Source organism: Sus scrofa, chromosome 2, assembly GCF_000003025.6.
Source record: "Sus scrofa isolate TJ Tabasco breed Duroc chromosome 2, Sscrofa11.1, whole genome shotgun sequence".
NCBI classification, from domain to species: Eukaryota; Metazoa; Chordata; class Mammalia; order Artiodactyla; family Suidae; genus Sus; species Sus scrofa.
In genome coordinates this window covers 86,313,870-86,339,392 of record NC_010444.4, presented here as the reverse complement: position 1 = coordinate 86,339,392, position 25,523 = coordinate 86,313,870, and the positions used below count along the sequence as shown (strand labels likewise).

Genomic DNA, 25,523 nt, shown 5'->3' with positions numbered 1-25,523 from the left:
CCACACTGGATCCAAGCCTCATCTGCGGCCTATACCACAGCTTGTGGCAACGCTGAACTCCTAACTCACTGAGCGAGATCAGAGATTGAACCTGTATCCTCACAGACACTATGTTGGCTTCTTCACCCACTGACTACAATGGGAACGCCATAGTTCACTTTCAGATAAGTGACACCATATATCATCACAGCTCTCCTGCGTGATCTGTTTTGTGAGGTCAGATAGGAGGACTTCTGGGTAGCCTCAGTTTGATAGTCTAGAGGAGACTATAAGAGGGTCCTGTAAGGATGCCAAGAATATATGATGTCATAAGGGGACTGGACTGCACCCCTTGATATTAAATTTGGGTTGGTTCTTTTTGAGCAATACTTTGTATAAATGTGAAGCAAAGGGAAAGGGGCACAGACCAATACCAAGTGTAGTTTCCATTTGTATGCCATTCAGTCACATTTTCAGCTACTTCAGTGAGAATGTCCCTCCCAACTGCAAAATCTCTCTCTAATAGCCCTCTGCTTGTGCAACCCAGCTGCAAGTCTTTATGAGGACCAGACTGTCTATGGCAATAGAAATAACAATGTTGGGAGCACCCCTTTATTTTTCTGAGGGCGCACTTTTTCCTCCAGCCATGGATGCAGCACAGAAGGCAAGGTCTCATTCGGAAGTCTCTCTGACACAAAGCCGTAAGTTCCAGGGCCCTGGTGCTGTTGAGAAAAGCCCAGCAGTGTTACAGTGGTCGTGCCTAGTTGTCTGATTTTAGCTGTGAAGCATTGATACCATGACCCTGCATGTTTCCTTAATGAAGGTGATGGGATCTCACTATGTGATATACAGAGAAGCTTGTAACAGTTTAACCAAGAACATTTTCTTCAAGTTATTTCTTTGCCAACTTCTTAAGGGAAGGAAAATGGAAAGCTAAAGCAAAAAAAAAAAAAAAAAAAAAAAAAAAAAAAAATTCACTAATAAAAATTATAGAGAAAACCCCTAGTACTTTATAAACTCCATGACTATAAAATTACACTACAGATAATAAATAAGCCAAAAGTATGTTTTGAAATCATATATAGACAAGTAGTCTGGTAAAATTTGAAAATAATCTTGGGACAGTCTTGTACATAGACATGTCTACCACACTGCAGATTTTTGGCGATCCTGAAATGACTGTGTTATATAAGTTCCCTCATCTCTTTAGCCCTCGTCTTTATCCTCACCAATTACCAACGAAAGATGTGGCCAGTTATTGGGTTTATAACTCACAGGGAAAGTGCATTTTTAGTGAGGTGGCCCTAGGGCCACCTTAGAAATGTACAACAGAACTCTTACAGAGGCGGATGGCGAATACCAGGTTTGCCAAAGAGATCTGAATGCCTGTGTAGAGATTTTCTCAGACAGACATACAAGATAACCTTGCTTCTCTCTCCTGGCAAAAGGCTCTGGGTACAGCTTATTTTATTCCTTTTCGTATTTTGTACTGACAGCATGGTAGTCAAAAAGTATTAGTGTTTGTGAGGGGTGGGGTAGACAGGTGTCAGGTGTGATTTTCATACTAAAAAAAGTGACTTTTGATACTTGGCATAGGATGAAAATCCATACACACACACACATCATATATTATTGAGGTTGTTTGGTATGAAACATTTCGAATGACCAGTTTGGGATAATTTACAGATAGATAAATTACACTGACTCTGGTGAATATCAATATTTTGTTTTTAGTGAAAAATTCTAACTGGGCCCAAGTACATTGTTTCTGTGGTGTAGATGAATCACAGACACTTGGAGGAGATCAGAGCAGGCAGCTCTGCAGTCTCATTATGGCAACTTTGTTACAGTGACGCAGGCAGAGGTGGAATCAAGAAGAATCTTCACTTGCTAACATCTCTGGTTCTTTTATAGTTGAGTGAGATTGGAAGGAGGAGGGAAAGAGAGGAAAAAGGTCTTGGAAAGATAACTACTGTTGTAACTTTCCCACTATTAGAACTAAAAGCCAATTTATCTTCCCAGCTGAGAAATGAACTTAGTTCTTAACACAGCAGATTTTTAAAGTCTGTTAATAAACTATAGAAATTGACTTGGAAGCCAGACCAAATAATATTTACCTGTATGATTACTGGTAATTTTTTATTTCTGAGAGATTGTTCATCTAATTATTAGAGATTTCTGTCCTGCTGGTTTATTTGATAAATGGGATAATTAAATCATAATTACTTATCCATGTATTCCTAAGTTACAAGTATGTAATTTAGGATGTTTTAATACCATTAATATGGAATAATCCCAGGGGCTCAAAATAATACCAGGAACTCAAAGATAACATTTTATGTCTTTTAAAAACGGTGACACATTTATTATTTAATTTGATTTTTACACTCATCTGCATTTAATGCCTGAGAAATCCAAAATAGAAAAAGATTAAATGACTTTCTAAGGACCACATAGCTAGTAACAGGCATGGCCAGAATTAGAACTTGGGTTTCTAGATTTATAGTGCAATGCTCTAGTCCACCTTACTCTAAATATATAAGAATTAAAATAAATCCTGTTTCTTTAAGATAGTTTTTACTCTCAGCAGTTGTACATTTTCTATTAAATATATAATTTGTAAAGTGTCTGAGTTGGCTCACTATTTTCATTTTCTTTAAAGGTTTTAAAATTATGTAAGTAAAATTATGTAAGTAAAACATGGTCATAGAAAAATGAGGAAAAATAAACATTAAAAATGTAAAAACTAAAATTAAAATCATCTCACCAATAGTATTAAGTATAGGTTCATATCCTAGGTGTTTTTCCGGACATGTATAAGTTATCTGTATGTGTATATATATGGTGTGCTTTTTGTAACAGGTTGTAATTAGTATATTCCTATATTAATATAGCATACTTTTACAACTTATTTTTCAATAACATCATTGCTGTTTCATTTCATGGATGTCTTATTTATTCACTCAGTCCTCAATGGGATGTTTTAGGGTATCTTTAGGTTTTCAGTATTTTGTTTAACAGCCTTGTCACATAAGTCTTTTACATACTTTCCTCAGGATAAACTCCTAGAAGTTTATCCAGAGGTTTACAATTGTTTAAGGTTTTGATGTATATTTCCAAGGATTGCAAAGATTATACCAGTTTATACTAGGGCATTAGTAGTGCGTGACTATGCTGATTCCCTATGGTCTCCCAGCATTGGGTATTTTCCTATTTTATAATCTTAAGTAGCAGCTCATTGCTTTTAGATGTCTTTGATTATTAGGGACTTGAACATCTTTTCACATGTTTACTTGACCATTTATAACAAATTTCTTGTTTTGCCAGTTCAGGTCCTTTGCCCATTTTTTCTGCCAGAGTACTTATTCTTAGTGATTTCTTAGAAGTCCTTATTTATCAAGTATAATAAGCATATTTTGACATCCAAATTGCAAAATTTTCTCAGATTTTTGTCAATTAAATATAAATTTTGTCAATTAAAATGACTTTTGTGCTAAGCAGCTACTTACTCAGGTCTCTTTCCCTAACCCTGTCTCCTTTAGAGCCTTTTAGCACTCCACATTCATAAAAAAGAGTTCATTTTTAGTTTCTTTAATCGTGTAAGTACCTTTAATATTTTAATATGCTTGAAACTTATTTTGGTATATGTGAATTAATAGAAAAAATTTATATTGGTCTTTGCTCCCAGTTCCTGGCACAGAGTTCATAAAACTCTTGTAATTGCCCAAGTGATAAGAGCACAAGTTACATCGTTTGGTGTAGTATTTCCTTTCACAGAGCTCGTAAATCCCTTGGAATTTCCTGGGTGATAGGAGTGTCTCTTGGTGGCTCCCAGATGGGGGAGGCTGGTCACCAGAAAGACCAAGCCATGATTAGAAGCTTGGAATTTTCAGCCACAGTCCCTGATTCCCAGAGAGAAGAGAGGGGCTAGATGTGGATTTAATCATCAATCATGCCTATGTGATGAAGTGTCCATAAAAATCCCACCAGTACAGTGTTCAGAGAGTTTCTGGGTTGCTGAACATGTGGAGGTGCGAGGAGAGTGGCACGCTCAGAGAGGGCATGGAGTTCTGCAAACCCTTCCTATGCCTCTCCATCTGAATGTTTATCATATCCTTTATAATAAAGTGGTAAACAGTAACTAGCTATTTTCTGACTTTTGTGAGCTGCTCCAACGAATTAATTGAACCTGAGGAAGGGATGTGGGACTCTCAGTTTATAGTCACTTGGTCAGAAACACAGGTAACACGCTGGATCTGCAATTACTGTCTGAAGTGGGAGAGATCTTGCAGCACTGTGGTCTTAACCTGTGGGAGATGACACTACCTGGAGAACATGTCAGAATTGAGTTAAATTGTCAGACCCTCAGCTGGTTTTACAGAATTGCTTGGTGTGGGAAGACCCCCACCTATCTGGTGTCAGACATTCGAGTGTGGTAGTGTGAGAGTAAAGGAGAAACACAGAGAAAGTATAGCTTTTCTTATCTGTATATGATCCAAGGTAAGGTTCCCTTATTTTTATTCCCCAAATACTTAATCAAATATTATGTTACAGTGTGAGGTATTGCTTCCTTCACTAAATTGAAATGCAGTCATTATCACATAGTAAAACCGAATCTACTTCTGGTCTTTTTGTTCTACTGATCTTCCTGTTTGCCTTGTTCAGTTACCTCACAGTTCTAATTGTGATTTTATAGAGCATTACTACTAGGCAGTTCATCATTTTTACCTTAGCTTAGGTAAATGATCAGTAACGAGACAAATATGAACTCTGCCTAGATTTGAGTTTTGTAACTGGCTCCCATGTTGGAGAGCTGATCATCTGGGATATCCGGGACTGGACTGTGCAGGCCTGTGAACGCAACTTCTGGGATCCATCTCCACAGCTGGACGCTCAGCAAGAAATAAAACTCTGTCAGAAACCCAATGACATTTCTATTCATCATTTTACCTGGGATGAAGAGGTAAAAAAAAAAACCTGTAATCTTGTCTCTTAATAAACCCAGTTTCTAAGTTTAAAAATTTTTTAATCTCATGATTAAATATTACTGGTATAGACAGGTATTCCTCATGTTCAAATTGTGCTTTAAAATGTTTTAATACTTTTCAAAGATTGTATCACCTGCTTTAAAAAAGCATTTTAGGAGTTCCCTGGTGTCCTAGTGGTTAAGGATCTTGTGTTATCACTGCTGTGGCCTGGGTCACTGCTGTGACATGCGTTTGATCCCTGGCCCCAGGAATTTTTCTGCATGCTGGAAAAAAAAAAAAAAAAGGCATTTTAATCTTAGCTCCTATCTTGGAAGCAAGGAAGTGATTAAATGACCACAAATTTTAAAACAATATTAAAATTTTGAGTTGAATTTAAATATCCCATAGGACTTGAGGACAATACTTAAAATTGTTTTAAGAAACACTTTGAGAAAGAATCCTTTTGAAGATGAATTTCCTGTAAAAACTTCACGAATGCCTGCCTTTTCTGTCTACTAGCATCCTGGGGTAAGATGACTGTGTGAGAATTAATGATTTCAATCCTTTAGGCCTTGGCAGTGATGCTCTTGAAGCACTTTGCATCTTTTTTTTTGCAGTAAAAGATAAGTACCAATGGATTTCTGAATCTTGACTCTGATCTGAACATCTTTTCTTTTAGCTTTAGGGGCTCAGAAAATATATTTAAAAATTGTTTGTTTTCTAAATGTAATCACAAGAAATGTTTAAGAGTTACAAACTTAGAGGAGAGGGGTTAGGGGAAGCTTCCACCTCACTTTATTTTGTGCCTTCCTGTACCGTTTACATCTTCTAACTATGCATTATGTTATTTTTATTTAAAAATTCAGTAAGAATGTGCTGCGTGGGAAGAGTATAGCCAGTTTATGGGGTTTTTTGGGGTTTTTTGTTTGTTTTGTTTTTAGGGCCGCACTCATGGCATATGGAGGTTCCCAGGCTAGGGGTCTAATCAGAGCTGTAGCTGCTGGCCTATACCACAGCCACAGCCAATGCCAGATCCGAGCTACATCCGCAACCTACACCACAGCTCCCAGCAACACTAGATCCTTAACCCACTGAGCGAGTCCAGGTATTGAACCTGCGTCCTCATAGATACTAGTTGGGTTCATTACTACTGAGCCACAACGGGAACTCCTTCTTTCTTTATACCTCTCTTACTTTAAAAACAGAACAGAGCCAAAACAGAATAGTATAAGAATAGGTTAAAGACCACTAATATACTTAAAGTTTTTCTTTATATTTCAACTTTAGTTTGAAAAATATATACCTTATAAAACCATAGTGTCAGAAAATAGGGAAACTAGATTTCTAAGAGTTGTAGCCCTAAAAGTTATATATATTTTTAATTTGATACATTTTCTCACCTTTTTTTTTTGGCTGCACCCACAGCATATGGAAATGCCAGCCCAGGGATCAGACCTGCACCACAGCTGTAACCAGAGCCATAGCAGTGACAACGCAGCATCCTTAACCCCCTGAGACACTGAGGAACTCCCTACCTTGCGTTTGTAAAAATTAGTTTAAAATATTTTATCATTTTGTATTATTTTAATCTTAAAAATTTCAATTGATGTTTATTAACTGTTATAAAATATGCATAATAAATCATTAGTTTTCCCTAATTTTCTTTCATTTATAGGGTTTTTTTTTTTCCTAGCTACAAGGGGTCCATTAATTATTGATGACAAGCGACTGAAAGAATGACTCTGTTGAGTCAGTGCTTCCCAAAATCTTATAATTTTCTACTTGTGTATATAATCTTGTGACTTTGGATAAACAAACTCTGCACAGATTGCCTGGTCCTTAGAACTAGATTCTGGGGTTTCTTTGCATTAAATGTTACCCAGAGTCTAGATTTTAGCAAGCTGGCTAGCTCTTCTCATTAATGCCCATGGCACTGGTCTTCAGCTTGCATTGCTACATGCATAGTACCAATCTGAGAGTCAAGGGGATCATTCCAGATTTAGACTCTGCTAAGTCTTGGGGCATGTTTTGGTTGAGATACCATGGGTCTGTATCTTTTGGGGTTGTAGCCTTTGAGGCCGCTTGAGAAATGTTCTTTGGTGAGAACAAGGAGGGCCCCCCCCAAAAAAAAGGGATTTTTTTGAAAGGTCTCTCTCACTGGCATACCTCTTGAATAAGAATGAATGATTCTAGAGTTCCCATTGTGGCGCAGCAGAAATGAATCCGACTAGGAACCATGAGGTTGTGGGTTCCATCCCTGGCCTTGCTCAGAGAGTTAAGGATCCGGCCTTGCCGTGAGCTGTGGTGTAGTTGCAGACGCTCGGATCCTGTGTTGCTTTGGCTGTGGTGTAGGCCGGCAGCTGTAGCTTTGATTTGACCCCTAGTCTGGGGACCTCCATATGCCGTGGGTGCAGCCCTTAAAAAAAAAAATAAAAAGAAAAGAAAAAAGATTCTAAAACAGATACCAGAAGTCTAGTGACTTGCCAAATAATTTCAGAAGCTAAGTGGTTATGTTATGAGGCAGGAGTAAGGGACTGGAGTAACATGATCTGGATTCTGATATTACCTCTCATAGCTTTTTTTATTATAGTTGATTTATAGTATTGTGCCAATTTCGGCTGTACAGCAAAGTGACCCAGTCATACATACATAAACATTCTTTTTGTTATATTATCTTCCATCATGGTCTACCAGGAGATTGGCTGTAGTTCCCTATGCTCACCTCTCATATCTTAATTTTTTGTGTAATTTTAGTTTTTTAAATTTTAACTTGTTCACCTGCAAAATAAGAATAATACTTGCTTTTCTTACATTAATAAGATGTTGTGCCAGCCATAGCTGTCACATTTCTGTGAGGAAGAAAGTGATGCTGAGGGGTAAAATGTGCAGAGCTTTCTCTGTCCTGGCCGTTGTATCTTTCTACCTTCTAGATGCTCTGAGCTTTCCTTTGTGCCTTGCTATTTTTGGACTTCAGAGGGTGGTATAATTTGTGCTGAAGGCTAGAAATAGGAAAGGTAACAATGGCTTTCTGATCTCACACCAGGGCTAGAAATGTATTCTACCAGGTAATGTGTAAATCCTGCTTGTATGCCCATTTCTGAACTTTTTCTTCCCCTAGAACATATTTGTTGCAGTTGGAAGGGGTTTATATGTGTATAACCTTCAAATGAAGCGTGTGATTGCCTGTCAGAAAACTGCCCATGACTCCAATGTCCTGCATGTTGCCAAACTTCCAAACAGGTACAAGTTTCCATCTCTTCCATCACAGATGAAAGAAGTGTGTAGTTCCAGGGCCACCAGTGTAATTTCACAAGGGGCAAAGTCACCTAGGTCCATGGCTTGACCTCTGCTAGTTCATTTGGAAATGGAGGATACCGCCTGGGTTCTCTTAACAGAAGAGCTTGTGGCATTATAGTGTAAAATTTACAAGAAGCAGGGTTCAAATGAATTACGTTGAATTTCATTGTAAGAAGAGATAAGTTAAAAATTGGCATATATTTTAAAAGGTAAAAGACTTTTGATCACTATGTACTAATTTTTCTATATTTTCCATAAACCCATCTTTTGTTGTTTGATTAATCAAATGGTAGTCTTTTTATTGGCTGAAGCTAACTGAGGGCTTTCCTTTCAAGGGTAGATTGGGCTGTTGAGTTCCTTAGGGATGAATTATATGACATTAATAGTATTATTTTCTATGCAGTATACTTTTAGAGTGAGAGGTGGGAACAGAACTTACTAGGATATTATCAAAGTGTAACTCATAACCTGTTTTCCCGAATGCATTTTTAGAAATGGAAATGATACATATTTATAACAGTCAAACCAATGGAAACATTGTAATGTGTGCCTTGCCTGAAGAGTGCTTTTACTTGGTATTGTAAAGCCCTGTTAAATTGTGATGTTTATCAGCTCCTGCCAAGAGCTGAATAAAAGCAATTGAGAAATCCACTGATTTCTTTCACTGCAAATTTAGCACTGGCCCTCCATGTTGCTCTTTTTATTACTGATTTTCTCTTCTGACAGGCAGTTAATCTCATGCTCAGAAGATGGCAGTGTACGCATTTGGGAGTTACGAGAAAAACAGCAGCGTGCAGCTGAACCTGTACCAACAGGTGTGTATCTTTTCTCAAAAGGGTAGTCTTGCTTTTTTTTCCTCACATGAAAGACGGAAGAAAGGCAGTTATTTGTAACAGGAAGAATAATATACAGTGTGCTCTAAATAGGCAGAAGATGTTTACCTGAAGTATTTGGCAATTGAGATACAGTATTCACATCTTATTTACTGTAGAAATGCCTCTTTATTTCAGTTTAGGTCAACTAGAATTTTATTATTTTGAAGGGAAACTATTATTTCTGATAATCCGACTAAATGGCCTAATGAACTGTTTACTCATTTATAGTGTCTTATAATCATGTCTGATATACAAACAGAATTTGTACCATCAGGTGTCAAACTCAAGTGCTCTTTCAGCCGTGAAGCATTAGCATTGAACTCAATTTATGCAAAAATACACTTCTGCATTTATATCGTAATCTTACAAGCTCTTGATTTTCAGGTTTGAGAAACAGTCCCAGTTAGCAGCCTTTGCATAACAAATCAGATGCTGGTACTGCTGGGATTTCTTATGGTTAATTTGAAGTCACAGAGAATTGTTTTGGGATACACATGTTGCTTTTCGTCTACCCTTTATTAATAAATATGAGTTGTAAATTTTTTTTTTTTTGACATCGCCATTCAGGCCCTTCACTTTTCTCCTCTTTGATTCCTATTGCCTGTCTTTTTTCCATGTTAACATATCTTCACCAGTGGGGGAGTAGGGGCAATTAAAAAAAGATGTGCAAAAAACCTGGGTAGCTAAGATGAAATAACGCATTTAAAAAATCCTAGCATAGTGCCTGGTACCAGCCCCTTAGCCCTTGAGTAAAATAAGTTAGGAACACCTTTGCATTTAAATTTTGTTTTTGTGACGTTATATTATTCTAAGAAAAAAGCACAGTAATTTTGCAAAGGACTGAAATGGTTGTGTTTTTCTAGGTTTTTTTAACATGTGGGGATTTGGAAGAGTAAATAAACAAGCTTGCCACTCTGTTAAAAAGCAACAAGAAAATGCCACTTCATGTTCACTAGAACTTATTGGAGATTTGATTGGACACTCATCATCTGTCGAGGTATTGCTTTTAATAGGCATGTCAGTGTCCAGAGGATCTCTCCTTTTTGCTTCTCACTGCTCATTCATTTCGTCTCATAAAGACCTAAACTTTCCTCTCTTATCTAGCTTTTCGCTTAATCTAAACATGGAGTGGGATAGATTATAGTATGTGCAGTTAGGAGCTACCTTTACAGAGAGATGATTTCAAGAAGTGATGTGTTGCTTCTAAAAAATGGCCTAATTACCAGTACTTACGAGATGTGGGTAGATGGCTGACAATAAGGACAGTGCGAATCATGTTGAATATATATATATTATATGTAACAGTAGTAAATAGAGTGTGCATTGAGGATTATGCTTATGTATGTAGAAGTATAGTCTTACAGAATCTAATTTTAGGAGCCTTTATCAAATTCATGAACAAAGTGCTGTTTTTACCTACCTTTGAAGGATAATAATTTGTTAGCATTAGTAACACCTAGTATTTTGATTATCATTGTGCAGAATTGAAAAATGATAGCTGAGAATTATAGGATGCATACAGTCTAACTTGTTCTAAATTCAAATACATTAATATTTACTATAGGCATCATTGCCTGTCATGAAGGAATAAGATCAGTTGAGGAAGAGAGATGATTGTAACTGGTAACAATATAAGCGGGGTCCTAAGTAATGAATTTCTAAAATTGTTCTTCCTTATTTTATAGCCAGGGAGAAACAAACTATTTTTCCTTTGAAAGTGTATTTATGCTTGGAGTTTCTGATGTTGTTCCATGGGTTAAGAATCCAACTACAGTGGCTCGGGTTGCTGCAGAGGTGTGGGTTTGATCCCCAGCCTTGAGCAATGGGTTAAGGATCTGGCGTTGCTGCAACTGTGGCTCAGATTCAGTCCCTGGCCCAGGAACTTCCATAGGCTCTGGGTGGGGGTCATAAAAATTTTTATTTATTCTTAAGAGCAGCAGCAAAATACTTGTTATTGAGCATTTCCTGTATTTCAGGCACTGTACTTAGACACTGAAATTTACAAAGAGATAAAACACAGTCTTTGTTCTCATGGATCTTATACTTTAGGAGACCAGAAGGATACAGGCTTAATAAACTGGTAATGAAGGTTGCTTATGATGGACCCAGATGAGTAGTGGACAGTGAATACTCAGGAATTAGAGGAAAATGGTCAGTGGAAGATATGGATGAAACTTGAAGATTAGGTAGGATTAAGATAGTCTTGTGCCCATAAGCTTCCTGATGTTGGTACTCTGTCGTATTCATTTTTGCTTCCCTCTTAACAGGTAACCCGGTTGTTTTTGTTTTTTGTTTTTGGGAGTTGTGAGGAAGGAATATGGGAGGGCAAGGATAGACTCCACTTGGTGACTAGGAGCAGGTTGGCTAGGCTGGAAGACTGTGTTCCAGTGAAGACATGAGTAAGATACAGCCTTGGGCAAGTAGTTTGGGGTCAGATTATGAATGTCCTTTAATGTAAGGCTGAGGAGTTCCTCCTTTATTTTTAAAATACTAGGAACCATAAAAGGTTTTTAAATGGTGAGGAAAACTGTCAGGTGGCACATTTGTCATAATAGAGAAGTGCTGAAAATTAACGTTTTTAAAGTATCTCTGGCTTCACTGAAAACATCTTAGCTATCTCTTGAATTTCCTCATTCCTTTTATTTTTTGATCCTTACTCTCTGAGCCCAGTCCTATCTACTTGAATTCTGTTTCTTCCATCTCCCAGGGAAGTTTGCTCTCATGGTCCCTCCCCTACCCCTTCTCTCCTCCATCATTAGCTGAGATCTCCTGTTATTATCTTCAGAAGGTGTAAGTTATTTCTGAGAAGACTCTCATCCAGTTGTCCTGTTTCTCTCCTTTATTTCTCTCCTTCCTTTGAGGAGCTCTTCCTTTCACGGTTTCATTTATCTGCTAATACCAGCTCTTTGTTCCTCAGTCTGCATGATGCTTTCTCATCAACCTTCCATTTTTCTAGCGTTAGCTTTCAGCCTATTCCTTTGATGGACAGTTTAATGTTTTAGAAGCTTTCTCTAATGGTTTCATTTATTATTGATCCATGCCTCTTTTTTCTGTATATCTGTGGCAAATCATAGTGTGAACTGCATTGCTTAGTACCTGATTACTTCATCTTTAATTGGTACACTTATGATTTGGCTTTCAGAACTGAATTAGAACCTTCTTGAGGGTAGGGATGATAATATAGATGACACTCAGTAAATACTTATGGATTGATTGATTATATTTGTTTATATAGAGTGCTAAAAAGCCTTTGTTTCTCTTGGAGAATGTGGAATTCAGACATTTTATTGGTGACCATTTTTGTATAAGTAAGGCCAATAAAAATGATTAAGTAAAGCAGGTCTGGCAGGACTTCTTCTCACAAAAGTCTTAAAATCAATACTTGAAGAATTAGATAATGGTAAAATTTAAACAGTACTTGGGGAATGCATGTATTTTCCCAAAAGAGCTGTTATATTTATAGTTCTTAGTTGAGTAGTATTAATGGAGTTCTGATTATTAAAATACGAGATATGGGTCTAACATCTGTATATTTGTATGCAACTGTCATCAACACACTTTCTCATGAAAGATGATAGGAGTTTTACATTCAGATCCAAACAAGTCTCCAAGGTACAGGTCTTAACAAGCACATGTATTAATAGAATTAGTTTTAGCCTCTTCTGTTCTCCTTGGAATCCTTACAATCAGTAACTACAAAATTTTTTTTACAGATGTTTCTGTACTTTGAAGATCACGGACTAGTGACATGCTCTGCTGATCATCTCGTTATTTTGTGGAAAAATGGAGAACGTGAATCTGGGTTGCGCAGTTTAAAGTTATTTCAGAAATTAGAGGAGAATGGTGATTTATATCATGCTGTCTAGTGTAAGGAATTTGGAATACCTGTGCGTGGATATTGAACATTAAATATAGGGTAATACTCTGAAAACCATTACCATGATGATAAATTTTGCAGTTTTTTTTCTTATTACTCCATAAATTCCAATTGTTTGAATTCTTTTATCTGGGCTAAAAACCAGCAACAAGTTGCTTCTCAGGTATGAGTACATCCACCAAAGAAAACAGCACAGGTTTTTCATCTGACTTTTCACATAGCAGTTACCTGAAACCACTGAAGGAATGGGTCTAATTTCAGCAGTGAATTTTCAGAAAGTGAAATTTTCAGACTTCAGCACAAATATCTGTTGAAGTAGAATTAAATTATACCTCAGTATCCTTACAGAGATAAATTTTTTATGCTTTAAAAAATATATATACCAGAAATTGTATGAGCTTATGTTTAATGAGAATAGTACTTAGAACCTCTAACTAAATTTTTACTCATCACCAGGAATTAAAAGTTGCATGTGCTTTCTTTCATTTAGCTTTTTTTGGATTTAATATCTGACTCTGTTCCTCAAAATGAATATTTTAATTATCCCTGTCATTCTTTTAAAGATTTATTTAAGGAGCCTGCTTTTAAGGAAATAAAGATGCATGATAATTACAGAAGGTAGGATGTAGCGTATCTTGAATTTAAACCTTGAGATCTACAGAAAGCTGATGCTTCCCTGTACAAAATGAAGATTCCATAAATAATTGTACTTTGTGCTGCTGTGTTTTAGCTTTTTTTTTTTAAGGGCTGCTCCTATGGCATTGGGAAGTTTCCAGGCTAGGGGTCAAATTGGAGTTACAGCTGCCAGCTTACACTACAGCTCACGGCAATGCCAGATCCTTAACCCACTGAGCGAAGCCAGGGATTGAACCTCCATCCTCATGGATACTGGTTGGGTTCGTTACCGCTGAGCCACAATGGGAACTCCAGTGTTTTAGCATCTTAATTTGGATCTAGACCCTGTGAGGAAGTGTTCACAGTCCTATTGTTACTGTTTTAATTCACAATGAAAATAGCTTTATGGAGACATAAAATTTGTTACCTCCATGATAGAAGAATAGCAATGGAAAAATTAGCACTGCCTTTTAGCCAACAAATTGTTATTATTACGGTATATTTGAGCAGTCACACAGAGGCAGCTCTAATCTTTCATCCTGAGATTGAAGCATAGATAGGATCCCCAAACCAGGTAGACATGAAATGGACTGAATGCATCAGATTGTTGATCCAGAGTTATTTTTAGGCTTTTAATTTTTCTCCATTGATGGACTTAACTGTTAACTAGCTAGCTTTTTTGGAGATTCTACATTTAAGCCATCAGTTCATAAAGTTGTTGGCTTGACTGTATAAGATATTTGATGAATTATGAAAGGAATTCACAGGTCTTTAACTGCATTATTTCCAAATTTGTTCTGGATTCATATTATGTGATAGTAATCTACTCATGGGAAATGATACACACCACAGGTGAGTGTGGGGAGCAAAGAGTACCATAAGGATCACTATCAGTCCCTCTGTTACCAGTGGGTAAACCCATTCATAGGGCTTGATGGTTTTGTGTTCACCCTCAAGTCAGAGATGGAGGAAAACAGTAAGATGGGAGCCTCTAGCAGGGACTCAGACTTGATGGCTGCTCAGTAGTTAGTTATATGGAGACTGCTGCTAAAAGTTGGATTTTCAAGTTAGAAGACTACAACTATAACTGAGGTCCATATCTGTTATATGCATTTTTTCTAATTCCCTAGCTTAGCTTTCAATACAATTATATTTGCAACACCAGAAGTAATACTATGCCGTGAGCCTTGTCACTTTTATTTAAAAATACCCTATTAACTCATTCTCTGGTTTATTCACATAATACAGTCAAGAGGCTAAATTTCAGGGATGTTTTATCATCCCTTCCATTTATCTTTCTCACATGGATTCTGGTTGAACAGATGAAGCTTATTCTTTGCCCACAAAACTATCCAGTCATAGCTCTAAAGGCAAGCAAATTTTAAAATCTTAAATGTTAGGGTTATTCTGATCCAGGTAATAGTGTTTTCAAACTACTTCAGGTTAACTAGTAGTAGTAGCAGTAATGTGACTTCTGTTACTGGATCATGTTATATTTTCCTAAATTAATATGGCTCCCCTCAACACAGAATATTTTAGTAAACACTTAAGTTTAAGACAGTTATAGTCTTCCCGATGGTATATGTATCAGATAGGTATAAACTATTATATTTCTAGTTAATGTACTAGTTGGAGAAATGTACTATTTAATTAGCAACTCCGTAGAAGAATTACACCATAGTAGACTACACTGATAAAGAGCAGAGCTATGCTAAAGCTTTAACACCTGGCAGTTTTAATATGATAATAGACATTACACTGAGTTGTAATGTTCATATAGAATAGTGTCAGACATCTGATGAATGTTACTTACCAAATGGACCAGAAGCGAGATGGTCAGGAAAGGACTGTTGTTGCCTCAGGCAAGCTTCTGAAGCCTAGGTAAATTATTTAGCTCCTTAAAAGGGGAGTCTGACATCCTGAATTTAGTGTTTCTGAAAACAAAGTGTGTGACTCATGAAATAAAGAACACTAAAACCAGAATTCTAAAATTATGAAAACTTTAGGGCAAAGGAATAAAATAAAACAGCTGTTGGGAATGAAAAATGGCTGTAGGAATTTAGTTTACAATTACTTCACAAAAACATTTTCAGCACATTTACATAATGAAGCATTACAATACAAAGCTAGCTGCTGTCCTGACCAAGCAAGTTCTCGTACCATCTAACAAAATAATTTAGATACATTTCTTTGCATGGAACTGTCATAGATGTTTCGATTTTTTTGGGTACAAAACATAGAAAAAAACGTTGGCACATTATGTAGTGATAAGACATTTTTTTCCTTCCCATGTATTAGTTCCAAGTGTTTCTGCATTCCAGTTTTCATTTGAAAAAAGTAACTAACTACTGGTTCAGTTAGTTTAGACGCTGTTTATGCCTCTTAGAAATGCAGCATGGAGTACAGAGAATTTGAGAGAAAAACAAACATTTTGTTTACTGAGTTTTTAATATTTATAATACATGGAGAAGGGCTGGCTGGTAAAAGAGAAAGGAAAATCTCAAGTCTGACTTCATGTAGATCACAGAAAGTTGTGAAAAGAGCTGTATAAAAATATGCACTTGTGCTTTAGAAGCTTTTAGCATACAGTTAGTAGCTTAAAATAGTATGTACGGCTTCCCCATATGCCTATTTTCTGATATATTTACACATCTTGCAACTCCCTTTTTTAAACGTCATAAAGCAAAATGGCATGATCTTAAATATAGATAGGTTAAAAACATCACAACTTTGAAACTTCCTCTAACTCCTCCTCACATATATACGTATAGATGGTATATGGTACAATATACTCTGTGGACTTATACCCAGAAAATTTAGATTGCTTTAATAAAAATTTTGAACAGCAAATGTATATATAAATTTTTTTTAAAAAAAGCTTGTCCAGGGCATTCAGATTTAATGGCTTTTTTATATAACACTCAGTATAGTGCCTTGTGACTGCCTCTGTAAACCAGAAGTAAGGGAAAAACTCATGGATTCCCCCAAAATGGGATGTCACTCCCTTCCCCATCATGGATGGCTTTCTGCTGAAAAGAATCCCCTTTGCAGGAAAGAGGGCTACACGGGCTGCTGCTTACCAGTCTGGAGAGAGCACTCACCAGGCCAAGGCTGTGTTCTAACTCGGTGCCACACCATCGATCAGAAGAACCACCAGCCATGGAAGCTCTGAAGCTAAGTGGTAATTTGGTCCTAGGTGTTTTGCTCATTTTTGTGTGTTTTTATTTTTCCCCTTAGATATTCTTCTAACTCTTTCAGATGGCTGCTCTTGAGGAAAATAGTCAAGCTAAATAGTGACGGTGACTTTCATGATAAAAGATGAGCTAATCACTAGCCACGCTACATGGTCATCATTCACGGAGATGGGTTCATGGGCACCAAGTCTTTGCTGCTTGTGTCCTGCTAGTTACAGTGAATCAACTCCATGGTTTGATGAGGGCACACAGGATGAGAGCAGGGCAAAGGGTTTTGCCATATGTTTGTTCTGTCACTAAGTTATTGTGCAAAAGAACAGAGTTTTTCTTCATGAAACATACTTTCCTAAAAATGAAATTTGGGAACTTGAATGATTTCAAGGTCAGATATTAAACATTAACTCCTTAGCCTATACCTGTCATGTTCATTATAAAGGAAAGCCTCCTGTTTACACTACTGTGATTCACGGTGCTCTTTGTAGATGAAGAGGTCTCCTTCTCTGTCTTGGCTTTAGCTGTCAGATGGAAGCCTCAGACTTTTGCACTTTAGGTCATCTAGTGTCTTCCAGTGTTTGTAGTTATCAGCTAAATGCTGCATCAGGGCTGGCAGGTGTGCAAAGGCTGCAAGAATATAAAAGAATAAAAAGAAATCTGTTAATTTAGATCCCAGCAGCATTATAAGATGGGGGCTCTGCGGGACAAATCTGGGATCAGAATGGAAAGAGAGGTATCCTAAGTTAGGCCTTAAGCAAACAAACATGGGAAGAATAAATCGCTATGAAGTTACCAAAAGAATCTGTGATTCAGAGTAGACTTAATATATTTTGTATTCTTTCTCGAGTTTCCTATAATAACAGAATAAAACTCCTGTAACCCTGGAAACATGTCCTGTGAAGAGTTGAGCACATGCTTATCCAGTAAACAAATTTCTATCAAGTCTGCCATGCACAAGGTCTGTGCTGGGGATGTAGAAAGTTTACCTGTACCCTAACCACACCTGGCCACAAACAGCTGACTTTTTAAAAAATGGCATTTCATTTACATCTTGAGGCCCAGCCTCTGTCATTAAGGTAATCATCATACAATGTAACAAAATACTCTGTTTGTGGGTGACAAGACATGAACTTTCTTACCATCCCAAGCATCAAACATGTCTGTTATGAAGTAGTCAATGAAGGAGATTTGGGACTTGGGGATGCTACAGGTATTCCGGTCAAACACTGGCATCACCACAGGTAGCCCCTGTCTCTTCTCTTCATCGGTCTGTAAGAAAGAACATGCACAAGGCTGTAGGGTACATGAGGAGCTGTCACAGTAGCAACTAGTTTCTCAGAACCACTCTTGTGAAAATGGGTCACCATCCGGTTGTACCTATGCGGAGATGGGCTCAGCAAGGTCCCAAGGTTTATGTAAGACAACCCCCTGAAGAGCTCCTGTGACCGAATTCAAGTCTTCTGACTCTCAAATCTCTTACACTGTCTTACGGCCCCTCCTGAAGCCCTGATCTCATCAGGGTTCATACCCTCTTTTCTGAGTTCTGTTTTCATGATCGCAAGGTCAAGGTTATTTTAAAAATAATACTATTAATACTAAGTGACATTTACACTGAGGATGCAGAAGCAATGGTGGGTAGAACTGCTGATGCTTTAGCATGAATCAAAGAACTGGCATCAGACTGTACCAACAGTCGCTGTATTATTCATTGCCATAAGCTTGCAGTTTAAAAGCAAAGCCAGTTTGACGTAAGACTGTCTTCATTAAAGCAGTAAGAATTATTAACCTTATTAAATTTGACTTTCGAAAATGTCTTTTCTTATATTCTGTGTGACAAAATTGGAAATACATATAAAAGCCCTTGTGCTGCCCATCAAAGTATGATGGTTGACTGGAGGACAAGCACTTAGGCTATTAGACTGAACTAGCTTTTTTTTTCATGGAATAACTGTTTTTACTCAAAAGAATGACTGACAAACTGTGATCGTTCAGACTGGGTCCTCCTGGTCATGCAGCTTTCTCAGGATATGTATAAATCTGAGTATTTTGTGCATTAGAGTATATGTTTATATACATAAGGTCATAACTCACTGAGTTGAAATTAAGAACCACATTTCCTGGTAGTGTGCTGAGCCAGAGGCCAGCTGATCAGAGACCTTACTTATAACTTTTGATTTTTAGGTCACTTTGGCTTGTGAACTTTAGCATGTTCCTTCCTGGGAAAAGGACACTAAAACAGGGAATTTATATTAAAGAACTTAAAAGCTGTTCTTTTCCATTCTCCAGTCACATACTTTGAGCCTAACTAGAAGTAAGATTTTAAGTCTTCTCTGGTTCCTGGGAAGCCCATTAATGGCCTCCTACCGCCTTTCAGCTCAGTTTGCTCATTTTAGATGAGTCGATCGGGCAGCCTTCAAAGTATCCACTATTATTCAAGGAGGATTTTGGGGTTTCCCCCCTCTCTTTCTGGCAAGCTAAGAACTGCCTGTCCTACATCTCTTTAACTCATGGGCTATCTTCCCATTGTGAAAGCTGTAGTTAACTTACCGCCTTCTTGGCTGGCCTTTGCCCCTGCCAACCCTTTTAGACATTATCAGCTATTCTTTATCCTGCCTCAGTGGTACATTCCAGCCATGTAGACCTCCCCTCCCCATGCATTACTTGTAGTTAACTTGGGACAGGTTTGTTTTTCTTTCACACATTGCAAACATCTATAGAGCCTTTACTTTGAAAGTATGCCTGGCATCTTGTGGCCTGCTGCTTTCTGGGTTATTCTTTAGTTTCCCTTCACACTGCCAAAGTGAAGTATATATTGCTACTATCCTTATATAGAAATCCTATTTTTCCTTCTTACTAATTTTGCTCATAATGCTTTGTTCTTCCAGAAAGCCCTTTCCCATTTCTAAATTTCTAAATATTTCAAAAAGAGAGCTCTTCCACAAAAGCCCTTCTTTTATCTGGAAGAAAAAAAAAAATCTTAACTCTTAGGACTCGACATATACCTCCTTTAGAAGTATTTTCATTTTTTTACTCATGTGTGGATTTATGTCAGTATCTCTCCCCTACTGAATTATGAGCTGCCCGTGGGCAGAGATTTATTTTACTTATATCTATGTTCCCCACAGTGCACCAGGGAGATAATAATAATCTAGGAATGAATGGGTGAGTTCCCAGTGTTTGTGTAAGTTCAGGATCCAACAATTTGAGGGTGAAAAGATACTTTCAAAGGCTCGGTTTATCCCTGTTTCCCTAGCAAGGCTTTGGTTAGTGACCAGCCACATTAGTCTCTAGAATTCTGCTGCTGGTAGGAATGAGCCATTCCTTTCCAGGGAGGAATCATTTACTTATATACTGGGACCATTCCAGAAAAAGAAGTGGAGCTTCCCTAGAGAGGCAACACACCTGTGCAAAGTACTCCTCAGAGATCCTCCCGGCCCATTCAATACACAGGTCCAGGGGGCGGCATGGGTTGGCCACGTCAGCACACTTAATCATCATGCGCTTGATCAGGAGTTGGTTTTCAGGAAAGTTTTTCCCAATAGGGTTGCAGTCACAGTCGCCGCCTTCAACCTGCAAAACAGATTGTCAGATCAGGGCTGGTTCAAGGGAATGGTGAAGCCCACAAGGGCTAACTGACCAGATATTAGAGGGCAATCACCCAGGCAAACTTAAGTACGAGACTCAATGAAGGATTTTTCCCATCCTTAATCCTATCTGTGATACACTGGTACATTCGTGTTGTGGGTGGGACCCTCAAGCAATACAAACACATAGAGCTGAGGAGGTCCAAAGTCTTAGCACCACACAGCCACAGCCTCACTTCCCACCTCTTCTCCGGAGGTGACTGCTACAAGCAGCGTTTTTTTGTTTTTTTCCTGAAAAATTTGGTATGTAATCTTAAAGAGAGCTTTTCTCCCAGTTTTATCAGGAAATTTGTAAAAGCAGAAGTTTTATTATTTTTTTAATACCTTAAAAGACCAGGAAATAACACATATATGTGACCCTTTAATTATTTCATTCATTCCTCCTCCTCCTAACTGCCAGCTCCCTCTCTCCTGTGGCCTTCTGTCCCGCCTCTACTCACCCACCCCCTACCACGTTGCTTCTTTCTCTTACATTCTGAAGGTTGGTGTTTTGATTACTTACCATTGGGAAGGTACTGCTTGCTATGAACAGTGCAATAAATAAATCTCAATGGATTTGGGCCTTACTGGGATAGATGACCTTCCCAACTCTATTAATTCTATGATTCTGTATAATTTTTCCCTCTTAAATCCCAGGTCTTTGCTCCCCTAAGACCTCTGTGGAAGGAGAGGGTCCTGGCACTGTGCTGGGGAACCCCTAGGGGATGGAGCAGACGACAGGAGAGGTGGATACTGTCTCTTCATCCAGGCTGGTCATGCAATGGGTCCCTCATATAGTCTCCTTACTGACCATCAAAGTTACATTTTTGTTTGTTTTTTGGCCATGCCTGCAGTACGTGGAAGTTTCTGGGCCAGTGATTGAACCTGCGCCACAGCAGTGACAATGCTGGATCCTTAATCTGCTTGGCCACCAGGAAACTCCTCTGTCGAGTTACTTTTAAGACAATCTTTCATCATCCTTCCACGTATGCAGCCCTCATACAGTAATGAATGAAAACCTTTTCTAACTTTATATGCTTCATGGTTTCAGAGGGCAGCTGATCTCATTTTAAGCAGTAAGAGCTGTGAACCTTCTGTCCATGATCCTAAAACCTAAGTTTGTAGGGACAGTAAGGTCCATTTGTAAAAAAGAAAAACAACTTGTGTTTTTGTTTTCATCTAGTCACTCCTAGTTTAACTTTGTATAGTCTTTAGACACTGATGGGCTTTTAATGCATATCACCAGGAATATAGTTCCTTAAAACATCTCATTTAGGAGTTCCCGTCATGGCTCAGTGGTTAATGAATCCGACTAGGAACCATGAGGTTGTGGGTTTGATCCCTGGCCTTGCTCAGTGGGTTAAGGATCCAGTGTTGCCGTGAGCTGTAGCATAGGTTGCAGACGCAGCTCGGATCCCGTGTTGCTGTGGCTCTGGCGTAGGCCGGTGGCTACAACTCCGATTCGACCCCTAGCCTGGGAACCTCCATATGCAGCAGATGCAGCACCAGAAGAGACAAAAAGACAAAAAAAAAAAAAAAAAAAAAACACCTAATTTAGAGGTCTCCCAAGAGTTCAAAGAACAAAGAAGTAGAAAGGGCTTTAGATCCCCTTAAAACACCACCATTTGCTCCAGTCTCTGCTCTCTGCAGGCTCCTTTCACCACAGTCTTCGAGCCTACGTCCTTTTGTCATCACTGGCTTTATCTCAGGGCCTTTCTTTTAAAGATGCTGTGGACACTGACAGTGTATTCTTGGCCCTCAGGAAAACAAGTGGCAGTACTTTAGCTCTCCTTTACCACCTCTAAGTAATCATCTTGTAATCAAGAGGAAAAAAAAATGGTTTACAGGCAGAGTGGGCTCTAAGAGCTACATGGGAAAGACTTACCTCAGCTGCCATTGGCTTATTGATGCTGTTCACAAATTTGTTCACATGTTCAAAGTGTTTTGTCATCTCCGTTGCCAGAACCATGTCAATAATAGCTTGGCGCAGTGTTCGATAATGGTTCCTAAAGTAACCAGAAGACAAAGGGCCTTGTTCACATCATGTCCCAAATTAGAATGTTCTGCTACCATTTTACCACACTCCTCACACTCTGGGAGGAGGCTAGGAGTCTAGAGTTAAGAAATGAGTGACGACAACCAAAACAGTTGGCCTGCTCATCTTCCTACTAAGCCACTACTTACCCTTCCATTTTTCCCAGTGATAGGTGACCCCTCCTCATCTGATTGATGAGTATAAAAAAAGAAAGCACAAATCATATATGGGCAGTTATTTCACAGTAAGGTGTTTCCCTTCCACCTTCCCTTGGCAACACCTAAACAGTGAGGTGGGAGGAAATGACGAGTTCCTTCCCTCCAAGGCTGGTACAGCAACCTGATAAGTTGTCCCAGGGCATTCGGCACAGGCACAGTGATTCTTGCTACAGAGAAGTATCATTATTTCTTTTGATTATGGCATTGAAAAAGGTTTTCCAATTAATGAGCAATTGTCTAAATTACAACTAGAGGGAAGTTGTAATGGAAGGAGCAACAACCCTGCTCAAAATCCCTGCCCAGTTCCCATCATCTTTTTCTAATTTCAAGAGCCAGATGGAAAACTGAATAAAACTGGTCATTGGCAAGAATTCCTCCTGTAAAACTTTAAAAACAAAACTTGATACTGATAAAGCCTTTGGTTGAAGGTGGAATAATTAGTCTGTATTGTCTCAGGTTTCTGGAAACCAGATGGATAGGTTCAGGTTCACGCTGACAAGTGGTCCTTGATGCCTGGGTGGGCTCTGTGCTCTGTGTACATGATCCTGTCTCAGAACTCTGCTCTCCGTGGAGTTCCCGTTGTGGCTCAGTGGTAATGAACCTGACTGGTACCCACAAGGACAAAGTTTCAATCCCTGGCCTCCATCAGTGGGTTAAGATCCAGCATTGCCATGAGCTGTGGTGTAGGTCACAGACGCAGCTCGGATCTGGCGTTGCTGTGGCTGTGGTGTAGGCTGGCAGCTACAGCTCCAATTAGACCCCTAGCCTGGGAATCTCCATGTGCTGTGGGTATGGCCCTAAAAAGGACAAAACAAAACAGATGTCTGCTCTCCAGCCTGGCTGGTGCCGTGTAGGAAATACTGATAGCATGACTGCAGGATTGTGGCAGGCAAGAGGAATTGCTCCTGTCCACATTTGGCCAGCTCACCAGAGGAGAGTTCAACAGCGAAGGGGAAACCTTCCCCACCCTGTGGGCTCCAGCAGCTCTGCTGGGGCCTGTGAAACTCTCGCCTCATGAGTCAGGAGTTTAAGCAGCCAAAAATTGAGCTAGGGAAGGGGAGGGATACATTTTCCTTGAGTTACACCAAAGATAGGATATCTTCCTGGGAGGGTAATAATATCTGCCTTACTTAGTAGTAGTATAATCAATATAGCGTACTTTGCAGTGCACACAACATTTTCTGAACTCATTTAAGACTAAACGGAGTTTTAAAAGATGAAAAGAGTCTAAATACAGTTAAGTTTATACAGGCAAGGTTTTTATGTTACACAACACGGTGGTACAAGGGTACAACTATTTTTTTATCCCCTTCCCCCACAAGGAAACTAAGTACTTGGGGAAGTTAGGGAAAACTAAGTTTCCCACTTACACTTTACAAATCTGACCACAAGAGCCCAAGCACACGAACCTGTCAATGTTCTTGAAGATGTTGCATTTGTTGTCCTTGACCGTGAGTTGGAAGGCTAGGGCTGTGTGGTGACTCTCCAGGACAGCGGTGTCATTGTAGAGCACAGCGAGTTCACTGCCTGCGTTGCACAGGAAAGAGTTGGTCCTTCCCGGGTGGTCCACGTCATGGACTGTGGCTGCAATCAGGGCAGCCACCTCATCTAGCTGATCGAGGCTTCCCTGGGGTCAGGGGGAGGCAAGATTGAGCATTACCCACTGGATGTAGACCTATACTCACCCCTGTCTTTCGGGAGGGGTGGGCCAGGGGATCTTTCTCTGACTTCCTAGGAGTAGAGAGGCCACCTAGGATACATCACATCACCTTGCTGTGCTGTGGATAATCTGTAGGGAAATAGAAATCTGAGCTGCAGTTATAATGGATACCTAAAATCTTTCTCCAGAGTCCATTCACTCTGGTTCTGCTGCACAAAGACGCCAATCCAACCTTTTCAAATACATGCTCTCTTCTGGAGTTCCCATCATGGCTCCGACCGGGAGCCATGAGGTTGCGGGTTCAATCTCTGGCCTCGCTCAGTGGGTTAAGGATCTGGTGCTGCCATGAGCTGTGGTATAGGTCATAGACGCAGGTTGGATCTGGCGTTGCTGTGGCTCTGGCCTGGGAACCTCCATATGCCGCATGTGCGGCCATAAAAAGACAAAAATCAAAACAAAAAAATCGCATACATGCTCTTTTCTATGAGCAGATAGAGAAGGAAGTGGCCTAGATCAACAAATGTTACTTTATTTGCCTAATTCTGAAAAGACTTTCAGAGAGTGGCAGTAAATGGCACAGATAAAACACAACTCTTCACACAGAGATAACAAGGATTAGAGCCAAGAAGAGGATAAAGGGCAAGAAGAACAATTTTTGCAGGCAAACTGAAGCTAAGGGGGCTCCTGTAGTTAAAAACAAAATTCAGCTCTAGGCTAGCGGGTGGCAAAGGCAAAAAGGGAGACCCCCTTTCTAACACTCTTGTTATATAATAAAAAAACACAAACCAGAGCATCAGGGGATACAAGCGTTTTCTCAGCTCACAGATTCAGGAGGAAGTTCTCAAATGGGCTACTGTTGCATAAGAGAGACTGTACTTTATGAATTCATTCTTTCCGTAATCATTTAGATGCTTACTGGGTGCCAGTTGTCCTGCAGAGTGCTGGAGTTACAGCGATGAATTATACTGGCCCAGTCTGTATTGTGAGATATGTTGAGAAGGAAAGTACAGGTGGCTTGCGAGTATAACCATGAGGCCTGATCTAGTTCAGGGCAGTGCTGTACACTGAACTTTCTGTAGCGATGGAAATGTCTCTATCTGGGCTGTCCAAGACAGTAACCCCTAGTCACTAAAAGCTACTGGATACTTGAAATGTGGCCGGTGCAACTGAGGAACTGAATGTTTCATTT

At 39.1% G+C, this 25,523-nt stretch overlaps 2 protein-coding genes across 11 annotated transcripts in view; one reads left to right on the top strand and one right to left on the bottom strand.

Annotated features, from left to right (window-relative positions):
• The window catches only part of WDR41 (WD repeat domain 41), a 57,687-nt gene extending 41,227 nt beyond the window's left edge, over positions 1-16,460 (top strand). For both annotated transcript variants that reach the window (XM_013994930.2, XM_013994928.2), the window contains 5 exons: positions 4,758-4,942; positions 8,065-8,186; positions 8,970-9,058; positions 9,982-10,115; positions 12,832-16,460. In XM_013994930.2, the coding sequence (XP_013850384.1) occupies positions 4,758-4,942; positions 8,065-8,186; positions 8,970-9,058; positions 9,982-10,115; positions 12,832-12,984 (683 nt within the window). In that variant the 3' untranslated portion in view covers positions 12,985-16,460. The remainder of the gene's footprint in view (positions 1-4,757; positions 4,943-8,064; positions 8,187-8,969; positions 9,059-9,981; positions 10,116-12,831) is intronic.
• Positions 15,597-25,523, bottom strand: part of PDE8B (phosphodiesterase 8B) — a 316,607-nt gene continuing 306,680 nt past the window's right edge. For 6 of the 9 annotated variants that reach the window (XM_021084468.1, XM_021084469.1, XM_021084470.1 and 3 more), the window contains 5 exons: positions 24,084-24,301; positions 22,307-22,427; positions 20,201-20,368; positions 17,938-18,067; positions 15,597-17,425 (listed from right to left, as the gene is read on the bottom strand). In XM_021084468.1, the coding sequence (XP_020940127.1) occupies positions 17,316-17,425; positions 17,938-18,067; positions 20,201-20,368; positions 22,307-22,427; positions 24,084-24,301 (747 nt within the window). In that variant the 3' untranslated portion in view covers positions 15,597-17,315. The remainder of the gene's footprint in view (positions 17,426-17,937; positions 18,068-20,200; positions 20,369-22,306; positions 22,428-24,083; positions 24,302-25,523) is intronic. The other 3 variants (XM_013994908.2, XM_021084472.1, XM_021084467.1) reach the window with 3 other exon arrangements.